The 14,876-nt window shown below is 45.4% G+C and overlaps 1 protein-coding gene across 4 annotated transcripts in view; it reads right to left on the reverse strand.

Moving 5' to 3' along the window:
* Positions 1 to 14,406, reverse strand: part of FUBP3 (far upstream element binding protein 3) — a 38,350-nt gene extending 23,944 nt beyond the window's left edge. For 2 of the 4 annotated variants that reach the window (XM_030507002.2, XM_030507005.1), the window contains exons 1-4: positions 14,263 to 14,406; positions 7,689 to 7,794; positions 1,574 to 1,624; positions 1,050 to 1,083 (exon numbers count right to left, since the gene is read on the reverse strand). In XM_030507002.2, the coding sequence (XP_030362862.1) occupies positions 1,050 to 1,083; positions 1,574 to 1,624; positions 7,689 to 7,794; positions 14,263 to 14,349 (278 nt within the window). In that variant the 5' untranslated portion in view covers positions 14,350 to 14,406. The remainder of the gene's footprint in view (positions 1 to 1,049; positions 1,084 to 1,573; positions 1,625 to 7,688; positions 7,795 to 14,262) is intronic. The other 2 variants (XM_030507003.1, XM_030507004.1) reach the window with 2 other exon arrangements.
* Between the last annotated feature and the right edge of the window lie 470 nt (positions 14,407 to 14,876).

A 14,876-nucleotide genomic window follows, 5' to 3' on the forward strand; every position in this document is an offset into this window, starting at 1 on the left:
TGATGCTAAACCAAACAGTGCCATCCCGTACCTGCAACAGAACACACTCACCTCACTTTACTCACTGTAGAACTCACCCGCTACAGGGAGGTTCAGAATTACTGCTGGTTTACCTGCCTGTTTCCTAAATGTCCTATCCTGCACCATTTGTCAGCCACCCTGTGTTGAAGGAGCAGTCGCAGCTGGGCAAAGCAGCTAACCCAGCAGAAAACCAATCACCAAAGCCAGAGAGGAACCAATTCAGGTGTTTCAGCCTCAATTCCCTGCACAAACATTGCTTCTGGCAGAAGAGAGGTGGCAGGCAGCAGCAGAGAAGATGACACTGACCACCCCTTTCTGTGCTGCCCGTGCTGGACACCAGCATCAACCCAACCTCTACAAATTGAAGGTTCTACAGTCTTCACATACACTGCTTGTCCTTTCTGCTGAGGCCCCCAACAAGCAGCTGGTGATGATGGAAATGCACTACCATTAGCCCAAAGGTGAATCCAGCTTTAGAAATGCTCTCCTCTTCCTACTCAGACAACTCCTTAAGACCAGGATGCAAGAAAAACTAACAATTTTACTTTTGTCTTAGATGCTAAGACATGCTGCATGACAACTCGCACTTGCTTCAGTCTCCCCAGACCATCTTGGACAAAGGAGACATGCCAGGCCATATTACACCAACAAAAGTAAATCCTCATACTAGTACCAACAACAACATCTACCTGCCCATTTAATACTTCCAACTTCTGTCAAAATGCCAGAGCTGTTTTTCACTTTTTCTTTCTCCCCCCACACCAGGGCAGGGGAAGGAAGAAGAGGGAGAATCTATTCTTCTCAGTCCTGCAGATTTACAGGCACCAAATCCAAGTTTCACATCAACTCCTCTTTCATCATCGCAACAAACCACAGTAAAGGCTTAGCAGAAACCCCAGCCTGGAGAAAACCCAAGCTGACAGTTTCTCCACATTCTCAACCTCTGACTTGCTAACACTACTACAGATGGTGGATCAATAAACAATTAGAATTGATCAATAAATAATAAAACATAACCCACTGCTTACCTTTGATGTACCAGGGCCCCTAACTGGTTACCTACTGTGGCAGAGAGAGAAAAAAGGAAAAAAATCAAAGCATTAGCACGGATAAACTAACTTCATCCCTATAGAAAAAGAGTTCTTACCATTTCATCAAAAAAAGAAAGAAAAGCAAAACAGTAATTTAGGTTCAGTGGCTGAAATGAATGCGTTATGTGGTGCAAAACAGGAGGGGATTTCTTGATCAACACACACCATAACGCAGTGTCCAGCTGAACACAGGATAGGGAATTGATCCGCGTCTCCCCATGCTGAGAGTCATGGGAGAAAATCCTGCCTGCCCAAATCCAAATCCCTGCAACTGACCTCCCCCTTTCCCAAATTAAGCCCAGAGTAGTCAAAAAAAAAGGAAAAAAGGGAGGGAATGAGGGTGGGAGAAAAGAAATTTCGAGCAGACTGGTGCATATTAAAAAAATGAACAACAAAAATAAAAGCTGAGCAGACTCAGAGATTTGTCTAGGCAAAAAGCATTAAAGACTGCTTGCACATACTTCTCTCTGTGTCTCTTATCTGTGCTCCATGGAGCCCACTTACACGGAGACCTGTTAAAGGAATACGTCTGTTAAGTAACCTTGTGGCACCCAAACAGTATTTTCTTGTAAACCCACCACATTTCCCTGAATGCACACATTCCAGGCGTATCTGCCACGTTAGCTGGTGGTCCATTTATGATTAGCAGCTCTCTCCCCAGCTGACAACCCTCAATCAGATTTCTCCCCCCTCCCCTCCCTCAACAGATTAGATCTTGCGTTCAAATGTTAATGGGGGAAAATATCATTAGACCAGCTCATGCAAAGTGGGAACACATGCCCTGCTGGGCTGCCTATTGGACTTTGCCTGCAGCAAACCAGCTAAAAACCAGACCATTTGGTCCTAACAACCAGTTGAAAGATTATATTGCATGCCTGGAGGGCACAAGTAGCAAACCAAATGAAACCGGCCAACATGTGAGCTGTGATAATAAAGATGCTGTTTCAAACTACCTTGCAGCAACTTGCACATTCTTTGACCTGAAATAAATTGGCAATCAGCTGGCAGGGTTAGAAAGCGGATGCATCCCACACTCTCTAAATCCAGGAGAAAAATGGATAAAGTTTGTGGCCAAACACTTCACTCAAATAAAACAAAGAGAGTCAATACTGTATTTCTGCTGCATGTCAATACCGTCATAATAGTTCAGGACCAAAATATTGACAGCATATATATTTTATCACTCTCCCCAGCTCAGTGATAAGACAACTGCTGTGTTATTGACTCTGTTAGATTTGTCTTTGCATATTCTCACCCTGAATATAAAAAGCTCTAATTTGATAACTATCAATACTGCAGCTGGAAAAGGTGGGTGATGTAATGAGGAATATTTGCTCTAGCTCATAAGATACTACTGCAGAGCTGAGCAAATACAACCAAACCCAGGATCTCACCATCCTGCCCCAAACTGTGCTCTGGATATTTTTACTACACACACTAGGTCTGGTGGCTGTTGTTGGGATTGCCCTAGCCACAGACCAGGCCAGTTATTATCCCAAGCTGCCAGAAAGAGTGGTCTTAACACGACAAGGCTGTATTTAAATATCCGCTTCACATTTGAGTTCACCAGAACAGCTCTTAGCAGCCTGTTCCACTGCAGCCGCTGCCCACAAATTATGAGACAGACACACATCCTATAATCAACTCCTGAAGTTCACGCAAGGAACGGAAGAGCCTTCATTTTGTAACACAATCCTACACTTGAAAAAGACAACTTCATAGGGGGGAAACCCGTACGAGCACAAGTAGTTAAATCAGAAAGGGAAATAATGCTTTACATGCACGTAACAAATGTCTCCAACCCATTCCAAGCACTACACAAACACAGTGAGCCACTCACCACCCCAGGCAGATATCAGCCTCACCGTGCAGTTATTACAAATCAGTTAACAACAATTAAGCCACAATAACTTATGGGTGAGATCATTCCTTCCACATTTCACAGATAACCTCCCCACAAGCTCAGAGAGAAGGCAGATGGAGAGAGCTGGCAGTGATTTACTTGAAGTCAGTTGTTATTTCTCCCTGTTTTTTGGGGAAAAAAGAAACAACTCATGGTTCTAACAACCTAAAGGTCCATTCCTTCTCCAACATGCCCATTTTGCTGTGAAAGACAGGGACTAACTGAGAGGCAGGGCTGGGGCAGACCACACTCACTGCAATGCCAAAAGCTGATGCATTGCTCCACTATCTCCCTCTTGACGTCAGGGAGGGGGCTGAACTCTGACAAGCCACGTAAATATTTCCCCCTTTTACATCTATTGAGTACAATTTATCTGTAACTGCAGTCATTTTACTGCAAATAAGGAAAAATACTGAATAAAATCAGCACAATTTCCTATTAATGGCACCCGCTGGTTGATAACTCTTCACTCTGCTTTAGGCTTCACCTTAACTGAATTCTACCTAACAGACACTCAAAACAAATGTGGATTTTTTTCCACCCCATAAAACAGAGCATTGCCTCCCACTAAATTAATGTGCATGGAGGGAATATACAATCTCATCAAGAATATCTTCATGGCTAGAATAAAACCAGAGCAACCCATCTCCTGGAGAGCAGTGGAACAGGGCTGCATTTCATACTTTGGAACTAAAATAGGATCACTTCTTAGAAAGTAAATTTTAGAAAGCTCCAAGGAAGACATTAGTTACCCTAATTCTTCATCATTAAATATTGCTAGGTTTTTCTTTAATTAAATGCTCACAACCTAATAATTTTCATGTCTGATTTCACTGCAAATCTTCATAGGCTTTTTTCCCCTCCCTTAAACTGCCTTATTTAAGCAACAGTGAACTGTAACGTCGTCGTTTCAGAGAACACTGCCATTCTGTGTATCACACTAAACCTCTTGCTGAGAGATCTGGACTTTTGCCCTGGTCCTGGTGCCGCTGCAGATGTGTCAAGGAGCATCACTACTAACTTTCAGCAACAGTAAGACAGGGATAAGATTTCTTTCTGCCCATCACTATTTTCATTGAAAATACACTGGAGCAAAAGAATAAAGTACAGCAGGATCATACTGTGTTACTACAACCAAGTTTTATGACACCAAAACAGGCCACCTTCATATCTGGATGCACCACAAAGGCTTGGGGAAAGTAGGGGGGGTTGAGGATTCTCTGAGGGCTCTCATCTTTGTTTCCCCAGCCTCAAGGATGCCCCAGCCTTCAGCTGCAATGCTGCTGCTTAATCCTACTTATATCACTGGAAACTTCTGCAAAGCAGTTCAAACCAGGGCAAACAAAGGCCATCGTTCTGGTGATCACTCTCTTTCCAGCAGGCCAGATCCTTGTTTCCTTTGAACAAAAGGAGCCTGTTTCTTTAAGGATTATTTAGCACTGAATAAACTTATGAAATTGTGCTGGTAATTAGAGAGACCCTTTAATTAGGATGTAAGCCAGGAGCAGCCATTGGCCATTACCAGGAGGGCTGAGATCCGTCCTCAGCCCCACAAGCAAGATGCCACCAGGTCTCTGCAGCTCACATGTAACCCCCATCTCTAGTGCTCACCCCCACAGAGAAACATTAACCCCACAAGTGGCCATGTAAACGCTGACTATGATTTCCTGTGAGCAGTACAAATAAACCTGATCTCCTCCCTGCACTGTAGCTATTTGCAGGATTACTTTAAAGTTGTTCCAGAAAGAGGAAATAAAGAATCCAGGGAAAAGAGAAATAAATCAGTCTCAAGCTCCATCTAATACCAATAGGCCAGGTCACCAGGGCCAATCCCAGCAGCTCTTTGTTTCAGATGAAGGTTATGTTAAGGGAAGTGCAAAAAGCACCCACATGTTCTGGTTTCCAACACTATGACAAATCTATTTTTCCTGGAAATGCTCTAAAAGCAGCTGAATTTGCTGTGACCAGTGCACTGTCACCCTGTCTGAAGACCACTTCCTAAGCTGACATCAATCAGCCATGCCAGCAGCCGCTTACAAAAGTGGACAGGCAGAAACAGGCTTTCCTGAAAGACAGACGGTTCTCCCGTCACCTTAAATACTTCCTCTGGATCCCTTTTTATCAGGATTATTAGGAACAGAAGCAATTTTCTAACAGCTACAGGGGGATAAGGAAGCAACGAGACCTGCACCCAGCCATGAACACGCAGTATACCGAGGTAAACAATCAAATGCTTTACAACCAGGTTTGTTTCCAAGCTGTCCAGAGCAGCAGAATGTACCCAAACCCCCGCACCATAAAATTTCTAGAGCATGCATAACAACATAAATAATTGCTTCTTGACAACCATGTCTCCAAACTGCAGTCCACAGACAGGCAGAAAATGGAGGGAAGTGTGGGCAAGCAAGCCCGACACCCCTTGCTTGCAGCTAACAGATAACTAAGAGATTATCCAAATGGGAAGTGCTTTCCTAATTTAAGTGTCCTATTAAAAGCAACTGCCTTCTTCCAGATGCTTAAAGTTAAAGCTGCATTATAGACTTTTAATGGCATGGCAGCAAGAGCAGGTAGTCTAAGACTAAGTTATGGATCATACCACAAACAGAGAGGAAGAAGCATTTGTGGCTTCAGGAGTTCCTCTGCCAGGCTGCAGTTGTGGGTATTCAGTCACAGCAGCACAAGAGGATCATGCCATGGGGTGAGGAACTCATCACACAATTGTATTTCAGTACAGGACTTACTAATGCCTTTAGAAACAAAACCCAAGATGACCAAAGCTGAAAGAAGTGATACAATCCTTGCTCCTACCCTGACAATTCCTGTTTCTTTGTGAAATTCCAGCCCTTTATAATATTACTTCCATTGTTTCTCTTCTCCTCTAAGATCTTGGACAAAGTTATAAAACCTACAGATGTAAATCAACAACCTAAAGGCAAATACAGCATTGGAGCTACTTTAAAAGCAGTTACAGACAAGGCCCAGTGCTGAACTACAGGGTGAGCAAACAGCCCTAGGTCTTCACACAAGCAGAACAACCAGAGCGAGGAGTACAGCCACTCCAGAAGGCTCTCCCAGGAACAACACCTGCTCCATGGAGTTATCCATCACAAGAATCCAGCAGTAATGTATGTTTACAGCCCAGACTGCAACTGTATTGACATTGTTTGTGTCAATACAAACAAGCTCAGCAAGTAATAGAGCTGCTCACGAGTAAAAGCTTAGGTACAAAGTCTAAGTCGTGCTGTCATTACATGCTACAACCATTTCACATGTTAAAAGTTCATCAAAACAACATTTTATCAAGAGGTCACGTTTCCCAGTTCAGTCTGATGGACCAATGAAAGAAATGGGCAGGACTCGTGATGAATGACTAGTTCCTAGAAGGCTACCGACACACACCAGTAATACCAGCCTCTGGCTGCTCACAGACACAGTGATGCTCCAGCCTGACATACAAGGCACAGGGGCTCCCCCAGACAAACCCATGCCTTCCTAAAACACCAAACCAAAGGAACCACAACCTCTTGCTCAAATAGAGCCAACACCAGAGAACAAAGTGGGTTGTGGCATGCGTTCAGAAGTTAGCAAGCCAGAGGCACCACATGAAAGCAACTTCTCCCCATGCTCCAGCTCTCAAAACAAGAAGCAGACGCGCAGTATTTTCAGCCTTTATATCAGACAAAACCCAAATTATTTCCAAAATGAAGTGCTAGGCAGCAGCTTTGCTTATCTCCTCTGTACTCCTGAACACATCTGTGGGGGAGAGAATCATCCTGCAGGGCTACCTGCGTCAGTAAAATACTAGAGGAGATAGCAAACGGACATGTAGTCACATTTATTTTTAATAAGCAACCACAGGAAAAGGTGAGCTCTTCACATCCATGCAGCAGTAGATAATGCAGTTCAAACACTTCTTGTAAGAGTACCTATCATTAGATTTGTAGAAAAGAAAACACCTGCTCTAACATTTTTGTTGTTCCCACCAAAGATAAGGAACTAGTAACTTCTTTTATAACACTTCATTCAATATTAACTCATTCCAGTTCGCAGGTATGGTCCACCCAGTAAATTGTTCTTTGGCTGTGGCCAATGCTAAATACTTCAGAGATTTAAGAAATCTCAAAGAATAATTATGAAAAAAGCAGGAAGTTTCCTTCCAACTTGCATCAACTTACACCAATACCTTTTCTCCTTAAAATTCACGTGCAAAGCCATCAGAACTCTTGACAGCAACTCAACTACTGTGCTGTGGCCACTGCTACACATGGAAAGGAACATGTAGTACTGCCCCTGTACACCCCCTGTTCTCAGAAAATAAGGGTCACCAGGGAAAAACAGCTTTATTATGTACCTCAGGTACCCTACATACGGGCTCCATCACAGTTCCAATAAGCACATCCTCCTCCTTCCTCCCTCCCATAACTACCACAGAACAAGATTTAAATTACAGAGTTCATTTGCTAATTCCCAAAGTTCACGAACTAAGAAAGAATTGCTTCACATTAATAATACTAATGCCTAGGAGCTCTGTGCTATCTAGGTAACACTAAACAGCACAAGTTTAAAATGTATATACACAGGAAGATGAATTGGCTTCTGTCCTTAAAGCAGACAACTGCCTCCATAGCTGAGTTTCAGGAGCTGCATCCACAAGACTAATCATAGCAGCTTACCTCCATCATCCAGGGGCCGTTTCTGCACTCCATAACCGTAGACTGACGGGTCCACAAGTGTTGTAGAATTATTCAAGTGAGGAATATCTCCAATTTTAGCAGCAATCTATAAAAACAGGGGATAAAAGCATGATTAGCATACTTGAAGTTTCAGCCATCACAGCTAAACACTCTTTCTTCCAATAAGGCATTTACCTTGGTCCAATCTCCTCTCAGCTATTTACTATAGGTGGCTTTGTAACAGTTCCAAGACAGCAGTGCTTCATTTGTAAAGTAAACAATTTCATGCTTGCTTTTCATATTTGTTTAATTAAGATCACATTCACCCAGTTCCTCTTTCTGATCATAAGCAGGTATTTACTCCCTGGAACATTATATTCTGGTTTGTTCACTCAGCGAACAGCTGACAAGTTAAATCTTGCAAAGAGGAGAGTTCAAACTAGCTCACCAGCTTTGTCCTGGTGAAGCTGCCACCACTGTAGCTGTGTAGGAGGACACAAACTTCCTCCTGCATCCATACATATCCAGATATACCGAAAGGCACATGAGCAGGGGGAGTGGAGGGGGAAGAACATGAAAATATACAGTACAAGGACAGGTTTGGGAGCTCCTTGTCACAGAGGCTGGATCACCCTGTGTTTACCGAACAAAGAACAAGCCAGTGGGCAAACTATTAGCCCAGAATTAGTTTCAATTTCCTGCAGTGGTGAGTATAGCACAAACAGGACTAATGCTGCCTGTGTGTCTGTTTTCATCCCTTACAGGGGGGTAACTGCCCCTCCCTGCCGAGCCAGGAGGCAAGCAGGATATTTATAGGAAGAGGAGACAGTCAAGTATCACAGTAAGGGGACTGAGGTAAGCAAATAAACTAGATGAAACACCTAAACATCACTTAATAGAAGTGAAAAGTTACACTCGCCTCTAAGGATTAGCATACTTGAATGTCTCTAATGACATTTGGGAGATACCTGTACATATGGATGCTGACAGATTCACCTGCTCCCCAAGCCAACTGATGTAAGATCATCCTAGAAACACACGGGTCCATTACTTTGGTGCTGCACCCAAGTTAAAACCCCTTGCAGGGACAGGGAAGCCGCAGTCTCACAGCACCCCTAGACTACCTAAAGTACGTTAATAAGCATGTGCAGAACAAAGTAGTTACAGAACAAATATAAAGCATGGTGTATGCTACAGCATTTCCTTCCTTTTCCAGTAAAAAGAAAATCAATGGATAGGATCTTTACTAGGAGTCTGATCTCGCTCTATTATAAGTGGGATTTCACCAGAGAATAAGCTACAGGAATGGATGAAAGAGCATTTTACACAGATAGGTTTTAAATGAAGAGAAGGCCAAATGACAAATATAACTACAGGTGTTTCTAAAATATGAGTTTTACTGCAACAGAAAGACATCTACAGTAACCGCGGTTGTTGACACTATCGGCTGCTGCTGCAGTTGAATAAACAACTGCCCAAGATTCAGAACCACAGGGTACTGAAAAAAGCTATTTGAAATAATCTTGAAAGATTGAGGGCACTGCTGTTAGAAAGAGAATAGAAAACATTCTCTTCAATGCCTTGCACGAAAAGGGCTCCAAGTTTTGAACATTTTCTTCTCATAGCCCATTCTGTCCTGTCCTCTTTTAGGAAGTCAACAAGTTTGTTGTGTCAGAAATGCCAGGACCTAGAGAATAAAATCTTCCTGCAAGACCAGCACAGTGATCATGAAGCAAAACTTTAAATGACAAGCACCTTGTACATTAACATCTCTAAAACATAACAAACCCATAGAAATCTGACTTCGAAAGCATCAACACACCTTGTCCACTACATACTAGGGAGTGCCAGGTGATGCTTTGCTTTTTGTTGAACTGCATCCATGGTTCCAGCCCACTGCTTTCCCCTTACGTTTGGGATGCACAGGATTTTAATGAAGGTACAAAGAGCTTTAATGTTTCCTGACTGCTTCAATGCTGAAGAATAATTTTGAAGACATATTTCATAACAATCTATCAGCAGCTTTCACATAATAACTTACAAGGATGCCAAGAGGAACAGTGTCAGGTATAACATACCCTGGCATGTTTTGGAACATTTGATTTTAAATGTGTTTGTTGTTGTGGAAACTGCTGATAGTTTTGAGCTGAAATCACACACTACATGCTCAAAGGGAAGGAAAAAAATAGTCTGTGGATAGCAGAAGCTGGCCTACAACAGGCAGCTAGCATGGAGTACAAAGGTGTGCGTGAACAGATCACTGGCACTGAGGCTAGCTGCTCCCAGAGCTTTGCAAACCCCACTGGTGCTTAAGCACACAATTACCACCCTGGCACACAACCCTCCAACTAAAAGGCAAAATAAGAGTCAAAGCAATCCTTACGTTATCAGCTTCTGGGATATACCCCCCCACACACTTTATTTAAACTTGCCCCCTTATCTCTAAAGCCTCCCAGCTGCCACCGGATTACAGGCGCACAACACACCACCTCACAACAGAAGGGAAAAACACCCTGCAAAATACAGAGTTGAGCTTTTAAAGTGGATGTAGCAGTTAAAGTGCATTTTAACTTCTTATGTTCAACTTAAAATGGGAACCTCAGGTTTTACTACAGGTTCAGCAGGGAGATAAGCACAAAAGTTAGAACACAGCAAAAGTAAGCAGACCTAGCTCTTATCTGGCTGAATGACCTTGAGTGATGTACTGCTAGCCACTGCTTTTGTCCTGCTCTATGTCGGTCTTATTCCTCCCCCCCCTTTTTTTTTCCTAAACCAAATACATCCATTTTACTAAGCTCTGAAATACACTGGAAAAACACATCACTACCTATTTCTGCACCTTATTTCCCCAAAATAAGTATCTCCAACAAACACTTTAAAGGACACAGCACAAACTGAGCTGCAAATTGTAATGGTAAACCCAAGAAAAACAAAACAGCACACAAAGTTGTGTGAGGGACACATGTTTTTCTATACCTTGTGCTTCTGTTCTCCTATACCTTTAACCTCCTTTATAAATGGTGTGATAGGAAAACACTTTTAAATATGAAGCTTCTTTGCTAGACACAACAGGACTCAAACACCAGCACCTGCAGAAATCAGCTTTCAAGAGAAAGGGCCTAGCTTATGGGAAGAATCCCTTCATGCTGTCCTGCAAAAGAACAGTAACTGATAAAATCACCAATTCTAGGCATTAAGAGGATAGAAAACAACAAGGTGCTGTCATCTGACCCTTCAGACAATCCCAGTGCATCTGCTACTCTTCCCATGCATCGAGCAGAATACTCAAGTTTGTGTGACAGCATTTTTCCAGAGCTCTGTGGGAAGCAGGAAAACCATCCACAACCACTGAAGTTCCATGTTGCAGGTGGTTTTTCTAAATACTAGAGGATGAGCTGAACAAGTACGCTGCAAGGGGATAAAGAAAAGTTAGTCTAAGAGCCCTCCACCCCCACGAAATTAGAAGTTAGAGCCTGATAATAGAAAGGGATTTTAAAGATACAGCCTGTTAACTCTGAGGATATTCATCTGCTTTCAAGGCTCCCAAGATGACACGCAACAGGCTTACCAAGCCACAGCCTTTCCTCTTGAGAGCATTCCAAGAAATTTGGATTCAGAATGTACATATGGCAGGTTACAAGAACAGCTCATGTAAGAAGAGGGAACCAGTAAGCGCTGCAAACCCACGTGTTGTACTGAAAATGAGACTGCCAAGGAGAACAGGAGAGGCTAAGAACCAAGCGAGACGCTGTTTTGTCAGAACAAGACTCAAGGACAGTTGGACAGAAATCCATTTCTGCCCAAAGTACAGGCCGCTCTCTTATTGCTCCCCATTTCTCAAAAGGGGAGCAAACATCCTCTTTCTCTCTGCCCCCCCACCCCAAAATGCCACAGAAAAAAAGCCACCCGGCCTAGGAGCAGCCAGACAGACCAGTCACCCATGATCCATTAACTAATCCCCTCACTTGATGCGTGGTGCAGAAGATACAGGACAGACCATCTCAAAGCCCCAGCATTCACTTGAAAAAGTAACTTTTCATACATCTCAAGTACTGAAGAGTCCACAAAAAATCCAAGCAAGTCCAGCATAAACACTGAAAGCAATGTACACATAATTTCTTTCAAAGCCATTCCAGATTTCTTACTCTTATGTCATCTCATATCCCAGTGACTTTGAGGAATGCAGTTACTTGCCTTTGATCAGGAAAGTCTTCCCTGTCCTGAATTATTTAGTTATTAGGAACTAAGCACTGTATTCCACAGCCAGATTTTAGTGTTATGGCTCTTGTGAGATCTGAATTTAGTAAATCTGATGACAAGTCTTAAGCATAAGATTAAACTTCGAAAGAGTTTGAATGTCAAGCCTAGGATGCCACACCAACACACGAAGCAAGAACTACAACTGAATCCTTTTCCTCTGCTCCTTCATGCCCTTAAAGCAAAAGTAATACTCAGGAAGGGCCATGGCACTGGCCAGGAACAGTATTAAAGCTGACATTTATGTACCAGATCAGCGTAGTTCAGGCAAATACAACATTAAACACTCACAGTGAAAGCTCTGCCATCACCTCCAGAGCAGTGTTAGGCCAAACTGCCTTGACATCCCACCTGATTGTCAGCCAGGAGGTTCCATCCCAGATTGCTTGGGTGGTGAGGTAAATATCCATCCACTGAGCAATTCAGACCATCTTCATTCACATTTGGCAACAAGTCACTAGTGACAATTTAGTCCTGCCATTCCCTGCAGTAGAAGACTACCTACAACGTCTCGATAGAACCAGATTAAATCAAGTCCTTTTGCAGAGGGGGGGAAATAGTGCTTGCCAACAATTCATCCCACAAACACCAATGGAAACAAACCACATTCAACAGGCAGCATACAACTCACTGCACAAAAATGTAGGCCACTGTGCTCCCACGAACACATGCAGAGCACACACATCTCTCAACACACTTATTGCAGCAGGAAAAGACAGCAGGCAGGTTGCTACACTGCAGTGCCTGGCCTGAAGCTGGCAGCTGGGAAGACTGAAATCTTCCATAGGCTCATGGAAACCAAACACATTCCCTCAAGTATTGATGAACTTGGGAATAGCAAAGCTGGAGTAAGTGAGCACAGCTAGGTTACAGAACTGTTTAGTATTCAGTCTCCTTCACATGAGGGTTTAGGGGCCTCTCAGAGTCACCCCACAAACATGACAACTGCAACCACTTAACACTGATTCTCATCAGTTACAACTTAGCAGCAAATAATCATTTTCTTCTACATAAACAGGTTATTGCTGCTAGCAGGCAACAATATTATCACATACTCAACGAGATGTTTTTGCAATGAGAGGCCTTCAGTAACATACAACCAGGTCGAGACAAACACAGCTGCAACACCACTCAAATTAACTGCATCGAGTAGATAACCCAGGGCTAGCGGCAAAGCTTTCAGACATCACATAGCGCCAAGGCCACAGCACTTTGTAAGCACTGAAAAAAGTGATGCACAGCCTTATCCAAGAGGCAGCTAACACATAACCTGCCTGCTGCAGGATCTATGCTGAGAAAGAAATCAGTGACCAAAGAGCAGAGCAGCTCGTGGTCTCTTCTGGGGAGGTGCAGGGTGTTCGAATAGAACAGCAAGCACCTCAGTACAGGTTGCTGAAGACCACACAGAACACAGACTTGCTGTCACACCAATTGAGCAGTGAGCCATGAGTGATAGTGAACCACGTAAGTTCCATCAGAGGAATTGCTTGAAAGGTCTCAGGGTCCAGCTTAGTTTCTTCAGAAGCTTCCCCATGACATGAGAGAAGCGAGTCTGGGCAACAAGGAGATTTCTCCCACCTGGCCTGTAACACTGGAAGGAATAAAGTCAGGTCTTTAAGCACCAGCTGGGCTGTTGTCCCGGTGTTCAGCTGTCTGACAACCCATTGCAGTGCAGTTACTAAGCATGAACAAAGCACAACCTGTTCAGACATGGAATAAACACCTGCGACAGACGTGGAACAAGAGATGCAACGAACAGTCACAAAATCTGCGCTGTGAGCAGCAGCTTCTTGTTTCTGGAGCCACTTTCCACCAGCTGAGGAGCACAAACTCTGGGAACGTCCCATACTGAGGACGAGGGTGTTGACTTCTGCAGGTCCGGGCGCTTTTCCTTTGCAGCACGGTGTAAGCTCAGCGATTCCTTTGGGGAATGCTTCACTCCCACTCCTTCTCCTTCGCAGGAGGGAATGCAGAGCTCCCCCTCTGCCGTGGTTTCTATCGACCAGCCCAACTCACACTTAAAGCCTCATTAAAACCCCCTAATTATCGTTCGCTCTCTGCACAGTGCACAGCGACAGCCCCGCAGACGGGACCTCCCGCCGCGTCCCACAGCCTCGCCGCCGCCCCCCGCCTCTCCCGGTGCCCGGAGCTCCTCCACCGCCCCCCGCAACGGACACAGCGCCGGGGCTCCGGAGCGGGGCCGCCGGTCGCGGCCTGCAGGCGGAGGGGCAGCGGAGCCGCGGCCCAGCCCCTCACAGCGGCCCCGCCTCGGCCTAGCGGCGCCCCGCGGCCTCCTCCCGCCCGCCACAGCTCCTACCTGCCGGACCCGGTGCAGCGCGTCCACGAACCCCTCGGGCTTGATCCCCACGGGCGCTGCGCTCTGCCCCTGCGCCAGCTCCGCCATGGCCCGCGCCCGCCGCCGCCGCGCCGCCCCGGGGACCCGCACCCGGAAAGGGAAAGAGCCCCCCGCTTCCGCCGGAAGTGGCACGGCGGGGCGGGACCGGGGATACGGCGGGGCGGAGAGGGGTGGGTATCGCGGTGCACGTCACGTGCTGGAGGGAGGGGCCAGGAGGAGCCACGCCCCCCGGGACTCCCGCCCCCCCCCCGGGACTCCCGCCCCCCCTCCCCCGCACCGGGAGCGATGGGACAGGCATGGGCATGGATATGGATATGGATATGGATATGGATATGGATATGGATGTGGATGTGGACACAGACACGGCCACTGCCCGCCCGGTCCTACCGTGGGCCAGCCCCTGCCCGCCCCGGCCGTCCCGTCCCTGCCTGTGCCGTCCCATCCCAGCCCTGCCCGCCCGGCTCATTCCTGACCCTGCCTGTGCCATCCCGTCTCATTCCATCCCTCCGCTGCCAGCCAGTGTCAGCCTGTCCCTGCTTGTGCTGTCCCATCCCACACCTTCCAGCCCATGCCAT

This window comes from Strigops habroptila, chromosome 15 (genome assembly GCF_004027225.2).
Source record: "Strigops habroptila isolate Jane chromosome 15, bStrHab1.2.pri, whole genome shotgun sequence".
Lineage (NCBI taxonomy): Eukaryota > Metazoa > Chordata > Aves > Psittaciformes > Psittacidae > Strigops > Strigops habroptila.